Raw genomic sequence first — 23,039 nt, forward strand, 5'->3', positions numbered from 1 at the left:
TGCGAATGAAGTAGAATGCTTCTTTGAAAAAGCATTCAAAAATCAGAATATTATTTTTTATTATTATTTCCATTTACTTCAACAAAATCAAAGCCTTGAATGGAAAGTTTGTTTGTGGTTTCGTTTGTCCTCCTTTAGTCTGGTTTATTCTGTTGCGTAGGAAAGCAAAAGCTTGTTCAACTTTTATATTATGACCGACTCGGGACCTTGTGCTTTTTGTCTCTTTTGCCTTGAGCAAATAAAAAAATGTTACTTGGTCAAAATGAGCGTAAGTAAAGGGATGGGTTCATGATTTGACCTTAGAGATGGACTACTTGGGTGGGGTTTTAAGTCCAAAATGGGACATTCTGGTGTATTGCAAATGCATATTGACCTGCGATAGATTTATGTATATTTGGGCTCCGACCTGGTGTATAATGCTAGAACTCTTGCCTTTGTTTGTCATTGAATTATGCGTGAAGAGGACAAGAAGTTCGAAAGTAAATGTGAAATTGCCCTTCTTTTTTTGACTGTCCTGGAATTATATTTCGTGTTCCGTTTTTTAATGTGTATGGACCGGTGCCACAGGGACGCTCATTCATTACGAAAAGTTACTTTGCTTAGAACATAAACATATAAGTATCGGGACCGGACGAACAAAGGCGCGTAACCTTTGATTTATATATAATATTATGACTTAGATGTAGTGCTAAGTCAGAACACGGTCAGATCAAGGATTAAACTTATGGTTTAAGGTTCAATCTTATTCAAAGATACATTGTTCTCAGTGATCTATGTACAGGGTTTGGTGTTAGGGTGGACTTAACTTTGAGAGTGAAATTATTGAGCCCAGAAGGGCGCCGACTATATCTGATATTACTTTAGAATTATTCTAAATAAGGGACTTCATGTAGTTCATAAATTGCAGAACAATGCTTTCAATATTTTCCACGTTGCATGATAAGATGTGAAGTTTAGTATGTTTTATAAAACTTTACACTTTAATTGATAATGAAACCTTAAATTATAATAGCCCTGCTTATCATTTTGAAAATTTTGATTTTAAGTACCAACCCAATTACAACAACTCGGCCATCTCCGGCAAGCTTCGAGATAGATACAGGCCGAAGTGTTCCGATTGATACCAACTTCCTCCCAAATAAATGAAGGGTAAACAATATCCTTTATGTTTCTTAACCTCCTACGCAGTTATTTCCCTTGGCGACAGCATAAAGGCAGTTTTAAAAAAATAACATAGAGCTTAATTGTTTGTTTTGAAAATGTCATTGAAATGAAAGAATGAACTTCAGATAATTCCCTCTTAATGTATAGTATTTGTATCCCCGTTCTATTTACTCATGGAGCTAAACATACACAATATATATAAAGCCCGGAATTCACATAACATGCCGGTACAAATGAAAGGTGAATTCCATGCTATTGATATCCATGTATTAGACCATTGACTCTATTTCTTCCGAAAAACATGTGTATATTTTTGGTATATTTTAGTTTGTACTGGAGTATTTGCTTGGAAAAAAAGAGAATATCTATAATTCCGGGCTTAAACTATTGTAACAATATTATCAACCATAATGTCCTTCGAACATATGTATACCCAACATATTATCATTGAAATAATAACCATTTTTTATTATATACATGCACGTTTTTCTTCTAATTTTATTGCGCCGACTTGATGCGTTGCGTCAATTTTTTCTTGTATCTATCCGGTGCGCTTTATTTAAGTTGACAAAAGTCATGGTGTATAATCAGCGCGATTCAGCACGAAAGGGAGATAATTCCTATATATTTTGCTTATCTACTTTTAAGATTCCCTTCCCTTTACAAAGGAAAATGGTTTATATATCTCTAAAATTTAACTAGGAGTATGATGTTGTATTCATCCAATTTTCTAATTAGATTGATATTAGAACGTGAAATGATAAATTAAATATTTGTGGACACAAATGGTCGTAAATAACCTAACAGAATGGGCTGAAAATATTTATTTAATGTAATTTACAAGGAGGAATGAAACTTTTGGCTAGCCCTGTAGGCATCCCGGTTCACTCGAGCGAAACGTGCTGCTGGTGTCACGTGGTGTATACACAATTGTTTACATATGTCTGTGTATATACAGGTAATTTTGGCCAATATTAAAGGTTTTGATCTCTTTTGCTGGAAAAATGACCAGCATCTTCAGTAAAAGAGGAAAATTCACCAAGAGCGTCAAGGACAAAAGTAAGTTTTGAACTTTTCCAAATAACAAAATTAACCTTGCAAATTATGAGATTTTAACTGATTTATAATTAAATGTTAAACAACTACTGAATACCGTACTGGGGCCTGAACTTAATTCGGTTTCTTAAACTTTTTATAGTCGAATTAAAACAACAGTAGAAGGGTTTTTAAAATAAATAGTATGTACATTAAATGAAATCAATGACAATAAAGAATTTCAGCTATAATTAAGTTACTATATCATATAATCAGTGTGATGCATAAATGATAACTTTAGAGAAGAAATGTCTGTACATTTTTTATGGTTAGTGAACTAGAAACAATGAATATTAACGAATGAAAGAGGTGGGTTTAGGAGGGGGTGAAACCCTCCTTAGGTTGAGGACATTTTGAGCGTTTCCAATACAAAAGGCACTTTCTATATATAAAATTTTATTTTAAAAAAAGGCCGAAATGTTAGACATTGACATTGATATATTAAAAATTCATGGATCAACAACATGAAAATCAATATTATTCATTCATGGATAACATTTACCAAAGGATCGGTTTGAAAAATTGAATTTAAATTCCTAGGCTGATTAGGTGAAGCTATGTTAATTAACATTACAAAAAATTGTGAAGAAGATAAAATAAATAATCTATCTGATTTATTTTGTATTTAATGGTTACTGGTAATGCAATTTAAGTTTGTGTTTTCTTTGATCATAGCTAGCATGTTTGTTTTTACGTTAGTCAATAAAGCAACTGTTTTGCACACTAAATTTTGTCTACTAAGCAGGTTAATGATTTCCAATTTGCCAGTAATTCAGGCCATCAATTGATATTTTGTTTGACGCCTAGATGTACCTTACAATACTGATATGTCTGTGGGCATCACCAAGGCAAAACATTCTACTATCAATAAGAGGTTACCGGTAACTCAATGAAGAAAATCGAGTTTCAAAGACAATTTAATGTGTTGAAAACAACTGTAAAAAATACTTCACCCCAACTTTTTGGGGTGGCTTGCCAAATTATTGGGGCTACAGTTGCCAACCCAGCTCCCGCGCTTTGTGCAGGCACATAGGAACCCATTTTTGTGACATTGTAGTCACTGCCCTAAGGAATGACAATACATCAAGTTACACAATCAGCGTTTCTAGTTTTCAAGTCATTTTGAAGACTACTGGTATTATTGCGACAGATGCAACAAAGATTTTCACATTGTGATATAACAGAGCTATTTTTTAATACATTTTATTCCTTTCTCTTTCTAACTTTGTAAACATTTTCTAAACATATAATTCAAAACTTAAAAGCCTTTATCAAATTTAATTAAAAGAGCATGTTTGTTTTCTTAATTCCAACACAAACTATCATTTGTATGATAAACAACCATATTCAATGGAATTGCTGAACAAGACGTTTATGGGTCCTGCTAAAAGCTGCTTTATAGACTAAAGAGCTACTGAGACTGTTTTAAAAAGAATTTCATGAGGTAGTTTGTTTAAAAGCAATTTTTTTTATTCAATTAATTCAATTGTATATTAAAACAGTTATTCATATAATTTAATATTGCTGCTCAAACTTATGAGTTTCTTATTATATTTTACACTCGGGCAAATTTGCTCCAAGTCTGGAGGTGGGGTAAATTTACCCCATATAAACGTATCATTGATTTGCCCCTGGGAGTATTTTGATTATAGCAGGGTTTAACAAATCCTCCTAACCCCAGCATTTCATAACCTATCATATAGGTTATGATACGCTAGGTGCGCCGAGGATGGGTTTAACTGGAAATAATTGACAAGTAAAGCAAGGAAATTCATTTAAATGCAACTTCATTTATTCATTCAAACATTTTAAAATCACTCAGCAAAATGCTCCAAGAAACGTCTGCTAATTTAGTAAATAAAAAATCAAATTTGGCTAATTGGTCTTTCTTTGAGACTCATTTGCTTTGAACATGGAGTACTTAACTTCAAATACATTTACATATTAAAGCTATATGCACTCCAATTTCAGCTGATACTGAAACACTGATATTGAACTCTAAACAGTCATGATTCTTGATTCATGAAGCAAAAGTAAATATGTACAGTCTGAATGTTTCCTGAAAGTATGACTGTAAGACACAGATTTCTTTATTATTTTCCAGATTTTTTTGATTTTTCTTAAATTAATTCAACTGTCACTGTTGCATAATATCGCTAAGTGAATTAAAGAGCTCTTAGTGAATAAAAGCGCTGGTGAATAAGAGCAGTATAAATACAGATACTGATATCAAACATTAGAAAATTGCTTTTATTTAATATTAAGCTACATATATCTTATATACTTCTCAACACAAACTATTTACATTTTATAAAAAATATTGAATGTTTCCTTATAAACATGTCCAAAATATAACCAATGTGGGTATATTGTATTGGCAAATGTTTGGCATATTAACCCAAAAAAGCCCAAAAGCATATTTCATTGTGTCAAATTCCTAAGGTTGTCCAGTTAGCGCAGTGGTTATAGTGCACTCGCTTCTCACCAATGCGACCCATGTTCGATTCCTGGCTTGGGCGCATGTAAGTTTAGTTTGTAGTCGCCAATCCGGACGAGTGGGTTTCTTCCGGGTACTCTGGTTTCCCCCACAACACAACACCACACTCTCGCGTAACATGGTGCCAACAAGAGTAATTAATATTAGTTGAAATAACTTACAATCATTGTAAAAATAGATCAGTTTAAACTATCTAAATCCCTGAATGTCAGTGTCCCAAATTAATACTTGAAACTTGCATGTATCCAAAACAAAAAAAATTGAAGGGTGGAGTGGGTTAAGGAGGTAGTGGAGCACAGATAATGTTAAAATGCCTTCTTAGGCTCTTGAAGTGCTTCAAACGCAACCGTGACCATTGCTAAGAAGCTGCCTCTCTTGGGGTGGGGCCTATTAATCACTTCCCTTGACCTCCAGCATAAAGTTCTGGACTTTTTCTTTCAGTCATTTTCACCTCCTGAGTTCTCCATTGTAACCAGAAAGAAAGATTTGTTTATTTCCTGTGTATTCTTGGACATATTTGGTCATTTGATAATTTTTGTACCTCGCTGTCATATTTAAAATATTGTTAAATTGGTAAACAGAAGACAAGATGTCAAAATTTTAAACCTTAATTGAAAATTTAATTGGGCTCATTCACATTGTATAAGATCAGATGTTGTTGTATTGGAAAAATCAAATAATTGTGAAATATGTATTAAATACTGGTCTTTTGTAAATATAATTATTTGAAAATGTGACAGAAAATGTTCCCTTTTGCCGAAAATGGTTAGTGGGGGTACTGAAAATTGAAGTATTTTTTGCTTTGGTTTACAACATTCTGATTAATTGAGTGTCTGCCAGTTGCAGTTTGGTGTTTAGTCCAAAAAGTAAATAAAATAACTCAATTTTGACATGTTTTTAAAACATGATGTTGCCAACATAAAATTTGTGAATGCATCCTTTTAAATGGATTAAATGAAAACATCCCTTGAAAACATGTTCTTTATTTAATACCACAAGAATACGAATAATAAAGCATTGGGAACATGCAAACTTGAGAAAATTATATAGTGTGCCTCGGGCATCTTTCGCTGTAAATGTGTTCATTGTTGCAGTAAATAAGATTCTTTTCATGTAAATGTTATTGCAACACATTCTTCTTTCATATGGTTACACATTCTGATGAAACATTATGATTTAGTTTGTATATTTCGCATAGTTCATTGCAAATGCTTTAGTGTACAGTTTTTGAGTTGGGTTTTGAACTCTCTGAAGCCTTTGATTCATGTGAGATATCATGGCACAGATTTTGTTGTAAGCTCGTCATTGGCATTGATCATAAAACATGAAAATATTTTATTTTTATTACTTTGTACCCGCATTTCTTGTGCTGAATATAACTAAACAGCTAAATTGTAATATTTTAACAATCCTTAACTCTTTCATGGTTTTAAATGCATAATGATATTCAAAGATGGTCTGATAATGCCCTTTTAAAAGAATCAAACAACTTTGGTATTGTTATAAATTAATTTAAAGTGGCTTAATTTAAGCTGATGCAGATTAATGCAATATCATGTTCAACTCATTTGACTGTAAATGATAAAACATGAAAAGCATATTATTTCTGCACAGATAACAAAAATCATAATCACTATTTTTGCTAAATTATCTTTAAAGGCAAATGAGTTAAATAATAATGCTTTCAATCCGTATCAGATTTGACAGTAACAAAGAGTTATTGCCCTTAATTAAAAACCCTCATTTTTTTCTGTCCATAGCGAATTTAAACAGAAATTAATTGGATTACACGTGGTGATTAGCATGTGAGATATTTGCTTTAATGAATGGAAATAGCTTAGATTTGTCCTTTGTCTTTGGATTTGTTCTTTGTCTGCCTGAAGCCATTACTATGAAAATAACTGAAATGAATTAATGAAACTTAAATGAGATATGTATCATTATAGTTGTGCTCTTTACTGAATGACAAAAGCTTAAATTTGTCTGCTCAGAGCCATTGCTATGTAACTGATTGACAGAAATTCGTGAAACTCACATGATGTGTGTGGTGGTGCATGCACAAGTTTAGTCTGGATCGGATAGGTTACAGAAGAGTTACCAGTATTGCCCTTTAATTAATGAAAAAAGTATTTACTTCATCAACAGTCCATATGATATATCTACCTATACCAGTAATTGAGTAATTGCCCTTTTATTATTGAAAATCTACATTTTTTATGCCATGCAAATGTTATGTAACTTAAATGGACAGAAGTTAATGAAACTTACATGAATTTAGTCATTGAAGTGTAAATAACTTTAGAGCAATGTTACATGCACAAGTTTCATCAAGATTGGGTCAGCAACACTGTTATTGCCTTTCAATTAATTAGAAAATATTAAAATTGTCTGTCAAAGTTTGATTAATATATAATTTAAGGACACTTATGGAAAGTGTGGATAACTAAAGAGCAGTGATGATTGCTCAAGTTTCACCCTCATCAGATCAGTTACAGGAGAGTTATTGTCCTGTATTTGTAAAAAATGTTTACTTTGTCCATTTACAGCCATTACTTCTTGTATGTAACTAATATATTGAAGTATGAAGTGTATGCATGACTACATAGAATATCAATAAACATAATTCTGTAAGTAACATAAGTTTTGTTTAGATTGGATCAGTAACACTAGAAAAACATTTACTTATATATATATATATATATATATATATATATATATATATATACATACATGGAAAGGTGGAATTTTTTAAACTTGGTCCAGCAAAACAGATATTTCTTCAGAATCCCCAGTCATGACCTTCATAATCAATTATTAATGAAATAGGTCATGTAGTTGCTATGTGAGAGTATTAGAATACTTTTGTTTATACATGTACTCAAAGTTATGTATAGTTTAAAGAAAAAGTAAAAAGAGGTGATTGATGAAATGGGGAAAAAATCAGTATATGAAGAAGAAGTTAACGTTGCAACTCCTGTGCAGAATAATGTGCTTGCATAATGAATAGTGAACAAGTGTATGTATGCGAATATGCTTTTTCGTATCACAACATAACTATAAGTTTGTTCTGTTGGCTGGTAATCAAAAAGTTTCTAGTCTGTTTTAGCGAAATATTTGTGATGAAAACTTCACAACTATAGTGAACTACATGATTGAATATTGATTTAGCTGTAATCGATGCTTTGAAGTTTGATTTATATTTGCCTTTTGGATATTATTATCTAGCATTTTATGTGAGGATTTAAGTTATATTTTAACTATTTTGCAAAATCAGGGCTTGTAGATTTTGTTTACCTCAGTGCTATCATCTTGCTATGATTTATGGAAAACTCAAGATAAAGCTTTTCTCTTAAAATCTTGTAAACACTCAAAAAAATTAATATGCAACAGTATAATAGTAGTTGTTTTATGTTTTGCAAAAATCAACAAAAACTTGGAAGTATAGTCTCCTGTAATTACAATGTTTTAATATAAGCTGAATGTGTTATTTACTTAAATCACATGCAGTAATATAAATGTGCATGATTTTTAGAAAAATATTCAAAATAATGTGTTGATTTGGAATTATTTCTTCAAATGTGACAATAAGAAAGATATTGAACTAATAATGGATGACAAACAATCGTCGGATGTTGTGAATTTCAACAAAAGTCTGTCCCTTGTGACAGCCCAACTTCTAAAAGCTCCTCAAACGGGCCTAAACAGGGGCAAGTCTAAAGGAAAAAGGGGTTGCTTACAGCGATGTCCAACATTTACCTTGCATCCGTCTCACCCAGACTGCTACAGTAAGTAATCAATCTCTTTGATCATCATCATTGTCAAACATCATCATCATCATCATCATCATCATCATCATCATCATCATCATCATCATCATCATCATCATCATCATCATCATCATTATCACAATCACCATCAGCAATATCATCATCATGCTCCTTCTCCTTCTCCTCCTCCTTCTCCTCCTCCTCCTTATCATCATCATCATTATTATCATCATCATCATCATCATCATCATCATCATCATCATCATCATCATCATCATCATCATCATCATCATCATCATCATCATCTTTGTCATCATCATCAGCATTATCATTATCATCATCTTCATCATTATCATCATCATCATCATTATCATCATCATCATCATCATCATCATCATCATCATCATCATCATCATCATCATCATCATCATCATCAATATTCATCATCATCATCATCATCATCATCATCATCATCATCATCATCCATCACAATTATGATTACAATATTCCTTGATGTTTAGCATGGCATGTTAAGGTTTAATTATTAATAAATTTAAGGCTTACCTGGACTTTTAGCTTTTTTCCTCAATGTAAAAGGTATTTTTTATATTTTGTCCATTGTATTTTTTTCCATTCACCATTTAAACAATCTTACATTTAAGATGCACTCTCACAGATTGGCCATTTTAACAACTTTTTTTATTTTTTGTCATGGAAAGAGCAAATTTTTGCGTAAACCAATGATATATGATTGCTGAAAAATTATTGTTTTATGGCTTAAAACGTTACTTACAGTTTAAGAGAAATGCATAAAACATCACTTTTTAAACTTAAATATAAAAATCTGCTATCTAATTTTTGTCAGCTGTCTTAAATAACTGGTTTCCATGGATTTTCGCAAAAATTGGCTCGTTCCAAGACAAAAAAATAAAAACGTTGTCGAAACGTTCCATCTGTGAGAGTGCGGCTTTAATTGTAAAACTGACAAAGCAACATACCAATGTTGCAGACCTTCATGCACATCAAGGGAGACAACTTTATCAATTGAGTCAAGTTTTCTGATTTAGTTACCTTGTAATTATAAGGCTGGTGAGGTGTTCTAATGAAAACGTGTGACAAGTTTTATATTGAACATTTGTGGGTGCAAATTATGGTAGTTTAGATTTTATATGATTATTTTGAACATTTCTTTCAATTTCTCTATTCAAAACCAGTCTTGTTTGTCTTTGTCATGATGATATATCTGCACAAAGTTGTGCATAGTACAGTGCCTTTTTCAAAATAAATCTCTTAAACAAACAGTATTGGAATGTTTGTATAACTCTGTATTCCCAAGTTGTGACATATTTGGGAGATTCTTCACTTAAAAAAAACTGCTATAAGAGGATCAAAAAACAATGTTAGAGTCTTGTTATATCTGGGTCTGCAAAGGGAACAAAAACATGCTTGTTATTCGAAGATGACTTAACAATTGGCTGATCTATTATTAGGGTCAATATTATCGATAGAGACATTTTTACTGTGCACTGGACAATGACCTATGTAGTAACATGATTTCCCCCATCACAAATATAGATCTCTTTTCATGATTTGTCCTGGTTGATTTCTATACAAGTAGTGTTATGCATGACAAGGTCTACCATAGTAATGTTAGGTGAAAAAGGCGTACATATTTATGAAACACTTTCTGTTTGATGTATTGTGGATGCTTTTGTGTGCTTTTTAAAAAAATATGAAGGTTTTAAACCAGAAACCACTGAAGCTAGCAAGAAATAGACGAACAATTGGGTATTTTTGCGTAGGTCATGGCTATAATAAAATTTTAGGATAAAAGTCTATTGAAATAATTTTAGAATGGGTTGTAGTATTACCATATTATAACTCTATTTAATCTCTGATAATGTGTTTCATTCAGAAGATCTGGGCTTTCTCATTATGATAGATTTGTATACTTTGAAAAGGTGGAGTACTCTATTTGAATAGAAGTGCTTGGTCGAATGCACCAACCGTGTCTGTCAATTTTATAACTTGTCATTTTCCCAGGTTTGTTTGACAAGGATTTAGTTTGATCAGCTCTGATGACCAGTATGTTAACATTGTGTGTGTATTCAACTGATAGATCTGTGGTTAAAATAGAATTCTTAATTTAAAACATTGTACCAGATCCACAATGAAATTGATGGAATATAAGGAATACTATGTGCTTTAAATTCATGTTTTAACAGTAAGTGTGGATTCAAGAACTCCAGTTATATTGTTCAGAGAAATACATATTAAAAGAAATAAGTATTAAAACTTATTTTTCATGAAATAAAGATGGATAGAAAGACCAAGAAAAGTCAATCAAAGATGTCTTTAGGTCAGTGGAGGACATCCCAGCCAGTGTACACGAGTGGATCTGGTCCAAGGCCCGGGCAAGAGTATTGTTTTGTGAAACCTAACGGAACTATCCAAGTTTACAGTAATGCAAATCAAAACAAAGGTTATTTGCCGAAGAAGGATATCTCTCATCGTCATAGCCTATATGGAAGCCGCAGTGGTTCTAGCAGTTATGTAACACCCATCAGTCATGTGACCACAATAAGTCATGCAACCTCAGGCTCCAGACAGGGGGAGGTAAAGGTCAAAGGGGGGGTCATTCAACAACCCCAGGCCCGCCCACCTGTTGTCCTATGGCAGTATGGGACAGCAGAAAATAGGGGGCTGTCTTCACAAGTTGATCAGAGGAGACAGACATACTATGAGCCCCAGGCTGTTGCAGTTCAAAGGAGGGTGGTTCTACAACCAAATGCGACTCAAAGACACAGCTACCATGAGGGACAGTTTTCTAATGTGCCAGTACAGATAAAACCAGCTGTCATGCAGAATGGTGGAAGGGGTCACCCTGAAATGAATGCGGGACATAAGCAAATAATCTATATCAAAACTGACTCCAAAAGACCCAAGGACCAAGTCAAAGAAGTTGAAACAGCAAAGATTAACAAAGGCAAAGTTCCAAAGGAGAATGAAAATAGTGATCCTTTTGATGATAGCAACTCTCCTGATGAGAGATATCCTTCTCAGAATGAAAATCAGAATGAGACTGTTGGAGAAAACAAAGCAGTTACATTTCATGAAATGCCTAATGTGAATACGCCTCAACAAGCCATTTGGCATCAAGCTCAAGAAATTCAAACACCTGAAAAAAGGAAATTGGAGGAGACTCATACTGATTCTGTAACTGAATCAAGCTTTGTCACAAAAGTTAAACAGAAAATGGAGGAAAAGCAGAGCAGGTTAGAAAGAGAAGCAAGTTCTATCCCAAAAATGAAAAGTGATTCTGTCAGTGATGAAGAAGATGTTATGCCAGATGCCAGTTTGGAGTGTAAGTACAAATTGTAAAGACATAATAGAGTCCTTGATTTCAGCATTTATGCCACCTGTTTCCTTTAAAATGGGTACTGCAGAGCAAACGCTCACACTCGTCTGCCGGTTTCTTTCTGTCAGAAAAGGGGCATATCTGAAAACTACTAAAGTCAGAGTTATGGGCAAAACTATAAATGTCCATATTATCCCAGGCAAGATGTGTTCACATTATTTGATATTCTTGAACAGTTTAAGAGTTATGGGAAGGGTGTATCTGCATATCGATATGCTTTTGAGAGTGGGGAAATAGGTCAAGGTATTTGATTTTTTGAGTATAAGATAAAAACTAAAGGTATTTTTTGAAAGCAGACAACTGATTTTTTGACAGTATTCTACAAGGTATCTAAGTTAATTTTCATGTTGATTTGTGAAAAACTAAATTTTCTTGCTTTATTGGGTCACAAGTTTATGCCTTAATCCAGCTTATGGTAGCTTTTGCAGAAGCATTACTCTTGCAGCATTGGTGACGCAGTATTGGTTTAAAATTTAAATAACATTTCATACAAGAAGCTAATTTGCTATATAATGATTGCCCATCTTAAAAACCTTGTTTTGTGGCATTGCAGTGCATTTAGTTCTAATTGAAGTGTTTTGCACATGTGAAGGAATGAGTATTTAAGTGGTAAATCATTAATAAGAAAAATCTGCTTCCTTTGCTGACAATGTTAATATGCCAAATAGTTGCCTTCCATACAAGCTTTGTATCATTCGTTATAAGACAAGTATGGCTGAGCAGTAAGCTATGTTATGTAATACACTTACTGTAATAAATTGGTACTAGTAATTTTAAATTATCTATTATATTGAATATGATTTTTTTTTATACTTTCTTAAGATGTTGATTCAGTTATGGTTCTGTACTGTACAAAAACTTTTATGTTCAACACAGACCACAGCTTTAAACTGTTGAAAGATATTCACAGATATTCTCATGTCGCCACTGTGGCAACTGACCGAGTGTAGCAAGTCCCATAACTCTGAAAAATCTATTTGGCGTTATGCCCCTTGATCAGCGTTGAAAACAGGATGAACAATGGCATCTGTTTTTGATTCTTTTGAAAGTTTAAGTGGACCATTTGTTTTAATTATTTTCATAGCTGCCACTTACTTGACATACCTGCTAAAGTAGCCATTTTAGCTGGTGTTTGTTCACCATTAATGATAATGAAAACATATTGATCTTGCCTTTTCACCTTCCTAATTGTCTAGTCCATTGTCAAAGGGGAAATATTTATTCAATGATGATAACTTTCTGAAACACAATTGTGCCAACTTTTGAATTAGCAAACTTTACTGATTTATGTGTTTAAATCATCATTTATTACATCTCTGTCTCTCTCAGCATTTGGCATGCAAGATAGATGATAGATTTTGTGTTACAAAATCATGGTTGTCAATCTGTTTTTTGTTTTTAAAATGTTTGTATTTGAGGATAGTCTACAATCATGCTGATAAGACATACCTGACTGGGATTAAGACCTGACAAGGACTGTAATTTTTATGCTTTCACATTATTTATCAATTGTAGTTGAAGTTTGAATTATAAGTTTTAAAGGTGAAGATTTCTTGAGTATGAAAGAGAAAACATTTCAAAATGCATACTGTGAGTATAATAATATTCATTTTGTTATATAATGTATTTTACTATATATAACTATGAGTACATTAGTGTTGCTGGTTGTCCATATGGTAACCAATTATCTGGTTAGTGCAGTGGATGACACAGAGGTGTCTTGGTTTTGATGCATGTGAGTTTTGTTGATCTGTGTTAAACATGTGTTTCTTTCCGCCAGCATCAGCATTCAGAACATTTGTGATGTTGATGTATCATAACTAATATATCGACTTATAAGTTTAAACAGAGAAATTAAAAATAATTAGTTAAAATAATTTTACAAAGTGTCATTATAAAGCTTTAAATAAGGTAGAACCGATATATATATATTCTTAGCTTAATGATGATGCACATACACATGAATAGTATTGATGCAAAACCCATATTTTCCAGCAGATGGTGTAATATTAATAATGAAGTTCATATGAAGAAATTACACTGCTCAAAACTGGCTAAGAACCCCCCATTATTAATTTTAACCTATTAAATTTTGTCCTTCCAGATGCATGGGGTACCGGGTACTTACTGATTCTAGCACTTATGCTTATAGAGAAATCTCCAATTGTTAAAAGAAATTAGGATGTCCTAACAGATAAGCTGCATTTTTCCATTCTCTGACTCATAATTAATTAAGGCCCTAAATTGAGTCGTTAAGTCTAGAATTATTTTATTAGTCAATAGACAAATTGTAATAAATAATTTGATTTTAGAATAAGTTTATAATATTTATTGCGAATAAATTTTCTTTGAGCCTCCAATTTTGATAATGGAACTTGTGCATCTATAAAACAGTGAAAACTGTGTACCCCGGTTTAGTGTCTCTACCATTGTTTTCATCAAATATAGAAGAAATAAACTATGGTGGCATATTACTGCCGTTAGATAACCTGATAGCATTCGCAAATTGTTCTGTGTTAACCACTTAATTTTAGCAATAATTATCTAGCTTTCTAGTTAATATTTGTGATACTTTTTTGGTAGGATAAATATCATAAGACTGAAAAACAGGCTTGAAAGTGCCCTGTGTTTCATGACCCCTGGACATGATATATGGCGAGAAAGTTTCATTGGTGAACTAAACATTAAACAAGTAGAAAAAAGTTGTTTCTTATGGGAAAAAATTGATTGAACATAATCACAGTGTATTCGATAAAATGCCCAAATCTGATGTAGGATTATATATAAGGCTGTGAAAATGTAAATATAAAATGTAGATCAAGCTGAGCACGTTTTTTAAATCACTAACCATTCAGCCTCAAAACCTTTAGAGATGGAAAGTAGGTCTGATATGGTTACGCCATGCTTTGATTTACTGTCGTGTGTGAAAAAAAAGAAATAAGGCATGTTACACTCAGAGCAGTCTCTTCTGTTTGGTGTAAATTATGCCCTTTAGAATACAAACTACATTTTCAGCCAATGACATTCTTGCAGATAGTCAATCATTAAGTACTAGGCTTAATCATTAAGAATTCAAACCTTCACAGGTTTTTAAAGTTCTACCTTTTAACTGCCACTCATCTGATACACACTCCCTGTGTCAGATATTGCGTTGACATTTTGTCAGCAAATGAGGTAGTATTCTAAGACAGTAAGATCACCTGAAGTAATATTTTAATGATTAAGAAGGGCTCATTTACTACGCTCACTCTGCCCATTCTTAATCATTAACATATTACTTCAGGTCATCTTACTTAGCACAGCATTTTCCCTTTTACAGACTCACATTTGAAGCTCTATGAGTTGCTATGTCCAGATTTCCAGAAATCCTTGAAAGAGTAAATATATAATATGGTTTAGACCGAACAATGTGAGAGCATATTGATCATAATAAAAATATAACTTATCTTAGTACAGTCCAAGGTAAATAGATTGTGTTATCAGTTTCCTTCAAAACAGTTGGAATATATGTGGACATGTATGGGCTATTGAATACAAGGTTATTTTTGGTTTTAAAAACTTTGTTACATAATTATGTAAGAACTAAATCTTGTTACAGAACTTATAAATTTTGCTTTGAAACTAAGACAGAGGTTTTAACAGATATTTTAAAAGACTTGCTTTATATAGCAAGAAGACTTAATGTAGATAATTACATTTGGAGATAATCCTTGACATTATTGACTGCTATATTGAAATTAGGTATATGTCTGTACAGGTTTAAGGACAAAGAGTTTTTAAAAAATTAAGAACTGTACATGATTATCAAACAATGTGTCACAAGTTAAACAGTGTTTGTGTTTCGATTAGATATAACCGTAGTGAAGATATATGGATATATTTAAGATTGCAAAAACTTCACCTGGTAGTCAAACTTAATTATTGATTTCATGTAACAGAAAGCAAGTGTTTAATTATTTAATAAAGTTTATTTTCTTAATTGCGTGAAAAGGTTTAAGGAAAGTGAAATGTCTGGCAAAATGAGTGAAAAGCCTGCCAAAAGGAGTGAAATATCTGGAAAATCTGCCAAAATAAGTGAAAAGTCTGGAAAAACTGCCAAAATGAGAGAAAAGTCTGTCAAAGGATGTAATCGTAATAACAATGTGATACAGGTGTACGATATTCATGGTGTTACTCTTGAAGAGAGCGCAATTGAAGCTGTGGCGCTGAAACTGCTTCGAAAGCGTATGAAACCTGTGCAGGATTTGCCTGTAAACCGTAATTCTGTCTGTCATTTCTCATCAAATTCATTAGAACTGACAAAACTTTGTAGAGAGGGTGAGTGTTCAGTTGCAGTTATTTAAAACTTTGTTCATATTCAATGTCTTGCTGATATTTAAAACTAGGTTTATACTCAATTTCATGTTGATATTTAAACTAGTTTTATTCTCAATTTCATGCTGATATTTAAAACTAGTTTTATTCTCAATTTCATGATGATATTTGAAACTAAATTTATACTCAATTTCATGCTGAAATTTAAAACTAAGTTTATTCTCAATTTTGTGTTGATATTTTAAACTAGGTTCATGAGTTGAGTTGAGTTGAGCTATGTGCTTTATTATTTTTCAAGATTACTCCAAATGATATATTGACCAACCTAAAGAAAGGTTTCAATACTGTGTTTAGTCTTAGGCTAGTTTCATCATCTTCCTCTGAATTTCTCTTCTTTCATTTTTCATTTTTTGTGTTATCATACTAAAAAAATTCTCATGGACCAACTGTCTTTCTGAGAAATTAAAAGGCATCTTCAGTGGTTGCAAATTATTATGCAAGCACTTCTCTGATATGTGATATGTGTGATTCAGTTGTAAATACTGCTATATTTGTGGCGATAGTGGAGTGGTTTGTGTGATGACCAAGTGGTTAGTGTGATCGCCAAGTGGTTAGTGTGATCGCCAAGTGGTTAGTGTGATGGCAAAGTCACAGGTTAGTGTGATCGCCAAGTGGTTAGTGTGATGGCCAAGTGGTTAGTGTGATGACCAAGTGGATAGTGTGATGGCCAAGTGGTTAGTGTGATGGCCAAGTGGTAAGTGTGATGACCAAGTGGTTAGTGAGATGGCCAAGTGGTTAGTGTGATGGCCAAGTGGTTAGTGTGATGATAAAGTGGTTAGTGTGATGGCCAAGTGGTTAGGTTAATGGCCAAGTGGCTAGTGTTATGACCAAGTGGTTAGTGTGATCGCCAAGTGGTTGGTGTGATGGCCAAGTGGTAAGTGTGATGACCAGGTGGTTTGTGTGATGACCAAGTGGTTAGTGTGATGACCAAGTGGTTAGTGTGATGGCCAAGTGGTTAGTGTGATGGCCAAGTGGTTAGTGTGATGACCAAGTGGTTAGTGTGATGGCCAAGTGGTTAGTGTGATGGCCAAGTGGTAAGCGTGATGGCTGAGTCATTAGTGTGCTGGCCCAGTGGTCAGAGAGTTCCAGGTTTGAACACCACTGGTGGCTATGTATTGTATTGCATTGTATTGTATTGAATTGGAAGTACTGCTCAAGATTTGTGGATGGTTTATCAGGTTCTTAATCACATGTACTACATACACTAGCTGATTTTAAAATGGTTTGCCTTTTAAGTTTATTCATGTAGCTCTAATCAGAAGTTAATTTGTAACTGTTTCCAGTACGTCATTAAAGATAACATTTTTCTTATTTCTCTTATAATTTATTATTTGCTGTCTCCACTTTTTTGTCATTGTGCAAATAGTTTAAGACCTGCCTACTGTATTTTGCACTGTAAAGAAATATTTGGCATGCACTCAGGCGTAATTACTCAGCCAAGATAGATTTCAAATGTTAAGCGCATCACTGTTGTAACACTTTCTAGATCCATATTGAATTACAACCTTTTTGCAATACTAAATTGCCTGTATCAAGTTCCTTTATAAAAATAAAATAATAATTTGTGGGATGTGTAAATTAAGAAGACCAGGCCTATCCCAGTTTTATTATGTGTACTTATTTTCACACAAATTTACACATGTATATATCTAAATGAAAACATTGAGTTTTAATTGGCTATCCCTACTTAACTTTTGTTCCACTCACATCAGTTTTGTAGTCACAAATCTGCATGTTTATAATGTGTGCTATTATGTCATAGTGCTCAATTTTGGTCTTCTCCCTGATTGAGTCAGAATTTTGTGCAAGCTGGGTGCAGGGATGACCAGAAATATATGATAACTGTATTAGTGGTCGGCATGAAATATCAATGGAATGCCTGTCCGCATGTTCATGCTTTTCACTTAACAGAACCAATTAATTACTTAACAGAAATTTGGCACTTTTCGTTACTTAATTTATATGAATATAAATGTTTAAATTGGACTTCTTTGATCCCCATTATAAGTATACTGTCATGTTCTATACCTTTTTAAAGGCAAATATTAAAATAGCTTTTCAATTTTGTTAGGTCTTTGACTACTTGTAACATAAACCAGTAGGTTTAGCCTTCAGATAAGGACAATTACTATTGGCACCATATCTTTATCCAAGGTCAATAAGTAAGGAATCAGTAAGGAATAATAATACTGTAGTATTTAAATATTGACTCACTCAATATCAAATTCACATAATTGGTAATACTCCAGCATGCAGGTAAATGATAAATGTTGGCATATTATCAGTCAAATATGAACAACTCGTGAGAAACTGGTTTCTGAATCGAGCTAAAAGAAAAAAATGGTTACGCAATAATTAATTAATTGCCACACTCTTTGCAATAGATGACCTGTGCTTTCTTATCATAGAACCATCAAAAGTGGAAGCAAAACAAATATGTATATAAAAATGTTAAAAAACAACTAGAGTCAGAGAAAAAGATGTATAATTACAGAGACAGATGTCTATAAAACGCCTTTGTTATATCGTGTAAAAACCTGCCATTTAACAGATACTTATGATCCTCATATTTCTACATATTTTAAGACATGGTTGAGCCCTAGTGATCAAATTATTCCAAAGAAAGCGAAAATACATTTCTATGTAACCTTTTATTAAATCTGTTTCTTACACTCCATATTTTGTGTATATTTCAGTGGACGATCTTGTGCAGGAGTTGAGCCATGGCGAGACCTTACACAAAATCAAGAGTGGCGGAATCCTGTACACTCGCGAGTTCTTCCTGGACACCAAAGCACTCAAACTCTACTACAACGGCTCGCAGAAACGATTCCGCAAGAAAAACACATCATGTGAGTAGCAATTAATATACAATTACTACTTTTTTTTATTAAATTTGAGGGTGATTTGTATATAGTCTAAATATTTCAGACTAAAATTGAAATAAAAATGAATAATGGCTGCAATGAAAAACAAAATCATCATTCTTTACTTTATTCCCTAATGAAACAAGAAACAGGATGAAAAAATATAATTCATAGTATGACATATACTCTAGTTGATGATCATTTATATGGTGATAATGTATACAGAAACTAAGAATGGGTAAACAACTTAATTATGTACCATGTGCAATAAAACCTATTTCTTAACAACATAAATGAATTATATGGCTTATATATATATATGCAGGAATGTTTGTGCAGACTATTTTCATTGTATTATCATTAATTATTTATACTATCACAAGTTGGTACACATATAATCTTAATACTCATTCATATTTTAGGGTCGCTATCGTCCATAGAAGAAGTAAGAGAAGGGGAGAAAGATTACGCTAAAAGACTTGATGAACATGATGTAAGTACACTAGTGTGTTAGGATCAAGGACCGTGATAAAGGACCGTGATTATACCATGGTGGTTTTATAAAGACGTTAAATTTCAGCGTTAATTTGCCACTTTTTTCCCCAGTGTTGTTTAAAATGTTACAACATGTCAGTATGGTGAAAGCAGTCTAGCCAACCAGTGGCATGCGCTTTCAATAAAAGACATCTGTACTGGAGTCATCTGCCTTCACAACTCTTTAGCCTCTCAATCAAAGACATCAGTACCGGTGTCTTCCATCTTCACATCACAGCTATACAGGTCCATGTATATACCGTCTTTTCTTTTTTATGCCCCCGAAGGTGGGCATATTAAAATCGCACCGTCCGTCCGTCCGTCCGTCCGGCTCTGTAACTTTCCCTTGTATGGACAGATTTTAAAATAACTTGCCACATGTGTTCCACATACCAAGACGACGTGTGGCGTGCAATACCCGTGTCCCTACCTCAAAGGTCAAGGTCACACTTAGTGTTTATTCACAATGGAGTGCTGCATATAAGGACATAGAGTATAGGTTGTCGTGTCCGGGCTGTAACTTTCTCTTGTATGGATAGATTTTAAAATAACTTGCCACATGTGTACCACATACCAAGACGACGTGTGGCGTGCAAGACCCGTGTCCCTACCTCAAAGGTCAAGGTCACACTTAGTGTTTATTCACAATGGAGTGCTGCATATAAGGACATAGAGTATAGGTTGTCGTGTCCGGGCTTTAACTTTCTCTTGTATGGACAGATTTTAAAATAACTTGCCACATGTGTACCACATACCAAGACGACGTGTCGCGTGCAAAACCCGTGTCCCTACCTCAAAGGTCAAGGTCACACATAGTGTTTATTCACAATGGAGTGCTGCATATAAGGACATAGAGTATAGGTTGTCGTGTCCGTGGTGTAACTTTCCCTTGTATGGACAGATTTTAAAATAACTTGCCACATGTGTTCCACATACCAAGACGACGTGTCGCGTGCAAGACCCGTGTCCCTACCTCAAAGGTCAAGGTCACACTTAGTGTTTATTCACAATGGAGTGCTGCATATAAGGACATAGAGTATAGGTTGTTGTGTCCGGGCTGTTACTTTCTCTTGTATGGACAGATTTTAAAATAACTTGCCACATGTGTTCCACATACCAAGACGATGTGTCGTGTACAAGACCCGTGACCCTACCTCAAAGGTCAAGGTCACACTTTGTGTTTATTTACAATGGAGTGCTGCATATAAGGATATAGAGTATAGGTTGTCGTGTCCGGGCTTTAACTTTCCCTTGTATGGACAGATTTTAAAATAACTTGCCACATGTGTTCCATATACCAAGATGACGTGTCGCGTGCAAAACCCGTGTCCCTACCTCAAAGGTCAAGGTCACACTTAGTGTTTATTCACAATGGAGTGCTGCATATAAGGACATAGAGTATAGGTTGTCATGTCCGTTGCCACATGTGTTCCACATACCAAGATGACGTGTCGCATGCAAGACCCGTGTCCCTACCTCAAAGGTTAAGGTCACACATAGTGTTTATTCACAATGGAGTGCTGCATATAAGGACATAGAGTATAGGTTGTCGTGTCCGTGGTGTAACTTTCCCTTGTATGGACAGATTTTAAAATAACTTGCCACATGTGTTTCACATACCAAGACGACGTGTCGCGTGCAAGACCCGTGTCCCTACCTCAAAGGTCAAGGTCACACTTAGTGTTTATTCACAATGGAGTGCTGCATACAAGGACATAGGGTATAGGTGTTCGTGTCCGGGCTGTAACTTTCCCTTGTAAGGACAGATTTTAAAATAACTTGCTACATGTGTTCCACATACGAAGACGACGTGTCCTGTGCAAGACCCATGTCCAGTGCTCCAGCTAGCCCGTTTTTCAATGGCGCAGCGCCTGTGCCCCTTTTCTGACTGCCCTGCCCTTTTTTTGAGTAGTGCCCTTTTCACAAATGCTCTAATAGCACCAATTATCCTGTTAGTGCCCTTTTTACTATTGAAATCATTGCAAAAGATTGGCAGCCCTTAATCCGCTGTTATAATTGAGACAAATTACGTAATACTTATGACAATTCAGTGTTCCCGCTAGGTGTCACCATGCCCACATTGACTGCTTAAAATATGCCGCACTACCCTTTCATCTTCCAATGTGCCTTGTCCAAGTCATATGACAGGTAATTGTGTATATGTGTAGTGAGCAGATGACCTGTGTATTCATAATCGGTCATCTTTTAATCCAATAATTAAGAAGAGCCAAAAAGGGAAACATCGGCAGGAGGCGGAGCTATTGAATGTCAGCCAATCAGAATATACATTGAGAATTCGTTCATTCAATGATGAAAGTTCGTAAAATGCGATAGAAAATGCGAAGGGATGGTGAAAAAAGTTGTCAAGCACAATTAAATCTTTTAAAATAATTGTTAATTATATTGTACAGACGAGACTCGCCATTTAAACATTGTTGATTTGAAGCAGACGGTCACTGCCGAATTAAACATAACAAAGGTGGCGCTAACAATCAAATACGTCACTTTTTCAGTAAATGTTTTGAAAGCTTACTTGTAAAATATTCATGATGACAATTTCATTGTTTCCCACAAATATATGTTGATGCTTTATGTAGCTTTTACCTATCATGTCTACGATCATATCAAAAATCGCCGAAACCGCCATTTTGTCAGAACAAATTTCGGAGTTAATTTATCAATGTTTTATGTTTTAGAAGTGATTTTTTAAGCAAGGGCAGTGATTTTTATTGTCATTTTCTTCTAAAACATTAGCATATTAAACATTATTTTACCAAAGACAATTAAATAACAGACAGGCTGAATGTAACATTCGTACCCAATCCAGATCGTACCAAACTAAGTTTCGTCCCCTACATATTTGTTTTTTTGTGTATTTATTTATTTGATTGCTTCAAATGTTTAACTGTCTTTGTTTTTTTCTTTATTTTACATGGTTTTTTTTTGAGAAATATCTGACATTGCACTAAAGAAGATTCCAAACAAGTACAATCCTACTACCACAGACAAATTTTAATTTTGATATTCAAATACACCCTTCTAAATTTTGAGAAAAAAACACCATTTTGTTCAAGTCTGGAAATCATGGAAAATGATTTTAATTGAGTACAGTATGAAAACAAAACAAATTATAGGGGGAGACCCCCCCCCCAAAAAAAAACAACAACAACAACAACAACAAAAAAACAACTTGTGACAGGGGTGGACCCCTCCCCCAATTGCCCCTACAAGACTCATGTAGATTGCCCTTTTCAAAACTCCACCCTGCCCTTTTCAAATCCTGGCTGGAGCACTGATGTCCCTACCTCTAAGGTGAAAGATAC

General features: G+C 34.0%; 1 protein-coding gene across 9 annotated transcripts in view; it reads left to right on the plus strand.

Moving 5' to 3' along the window:
* LOC128231944 (1-phosphatidylinositol 4,5-bisphosphate phosphodiesterase eta-2-like) overlaps positions 1-23,039 on the plus strand; it is a 102,961-nt gene that overhangs the window by 57,116 nt on the left and 22,806 nt on the right. For 4 of the 9 annotated variants that reach the window (XM_052945218.1, XM_052945215.1, XM_052945221.1 and 1 more), the window contains exons 2-3: positions 19,012-19,167; positions 19,605-19,675. In XM_052945218.1, coding sequence (XP_052801178.1) covers positions 19,012-19,167; positions 19,605-19,675 — 227 coding nt within the window. Of the gene's footprint in view, positions 1-2,091; positions 2,224-7,857; positions 8,542-10,450; positions 11,888-13,400; positions 13,532-15,945; positions 16,259-19,011; positions 19,168-19,604; positions 19,676-23,039 lie in introns of those variants that run through there. The other 5 variants (XM_052945219.1, XM_052945214.1, XM_052945212.1 and 2 more) reach the window with 5 other exon arrangements.

Source organism: Mya arenaria, chromosome 4 (assembly GCF_026914265.1).
Source record: "Mya arenaria isolate MELC-2E11 chromosome 4, ASM2691426v1".
In the NCBI taxonomy this organism is placed as follows: Eukaryota; Metazoa; Mollusca; class Bivalvia; order Myida; family Myidae; genus Mya; species Mya arenaria.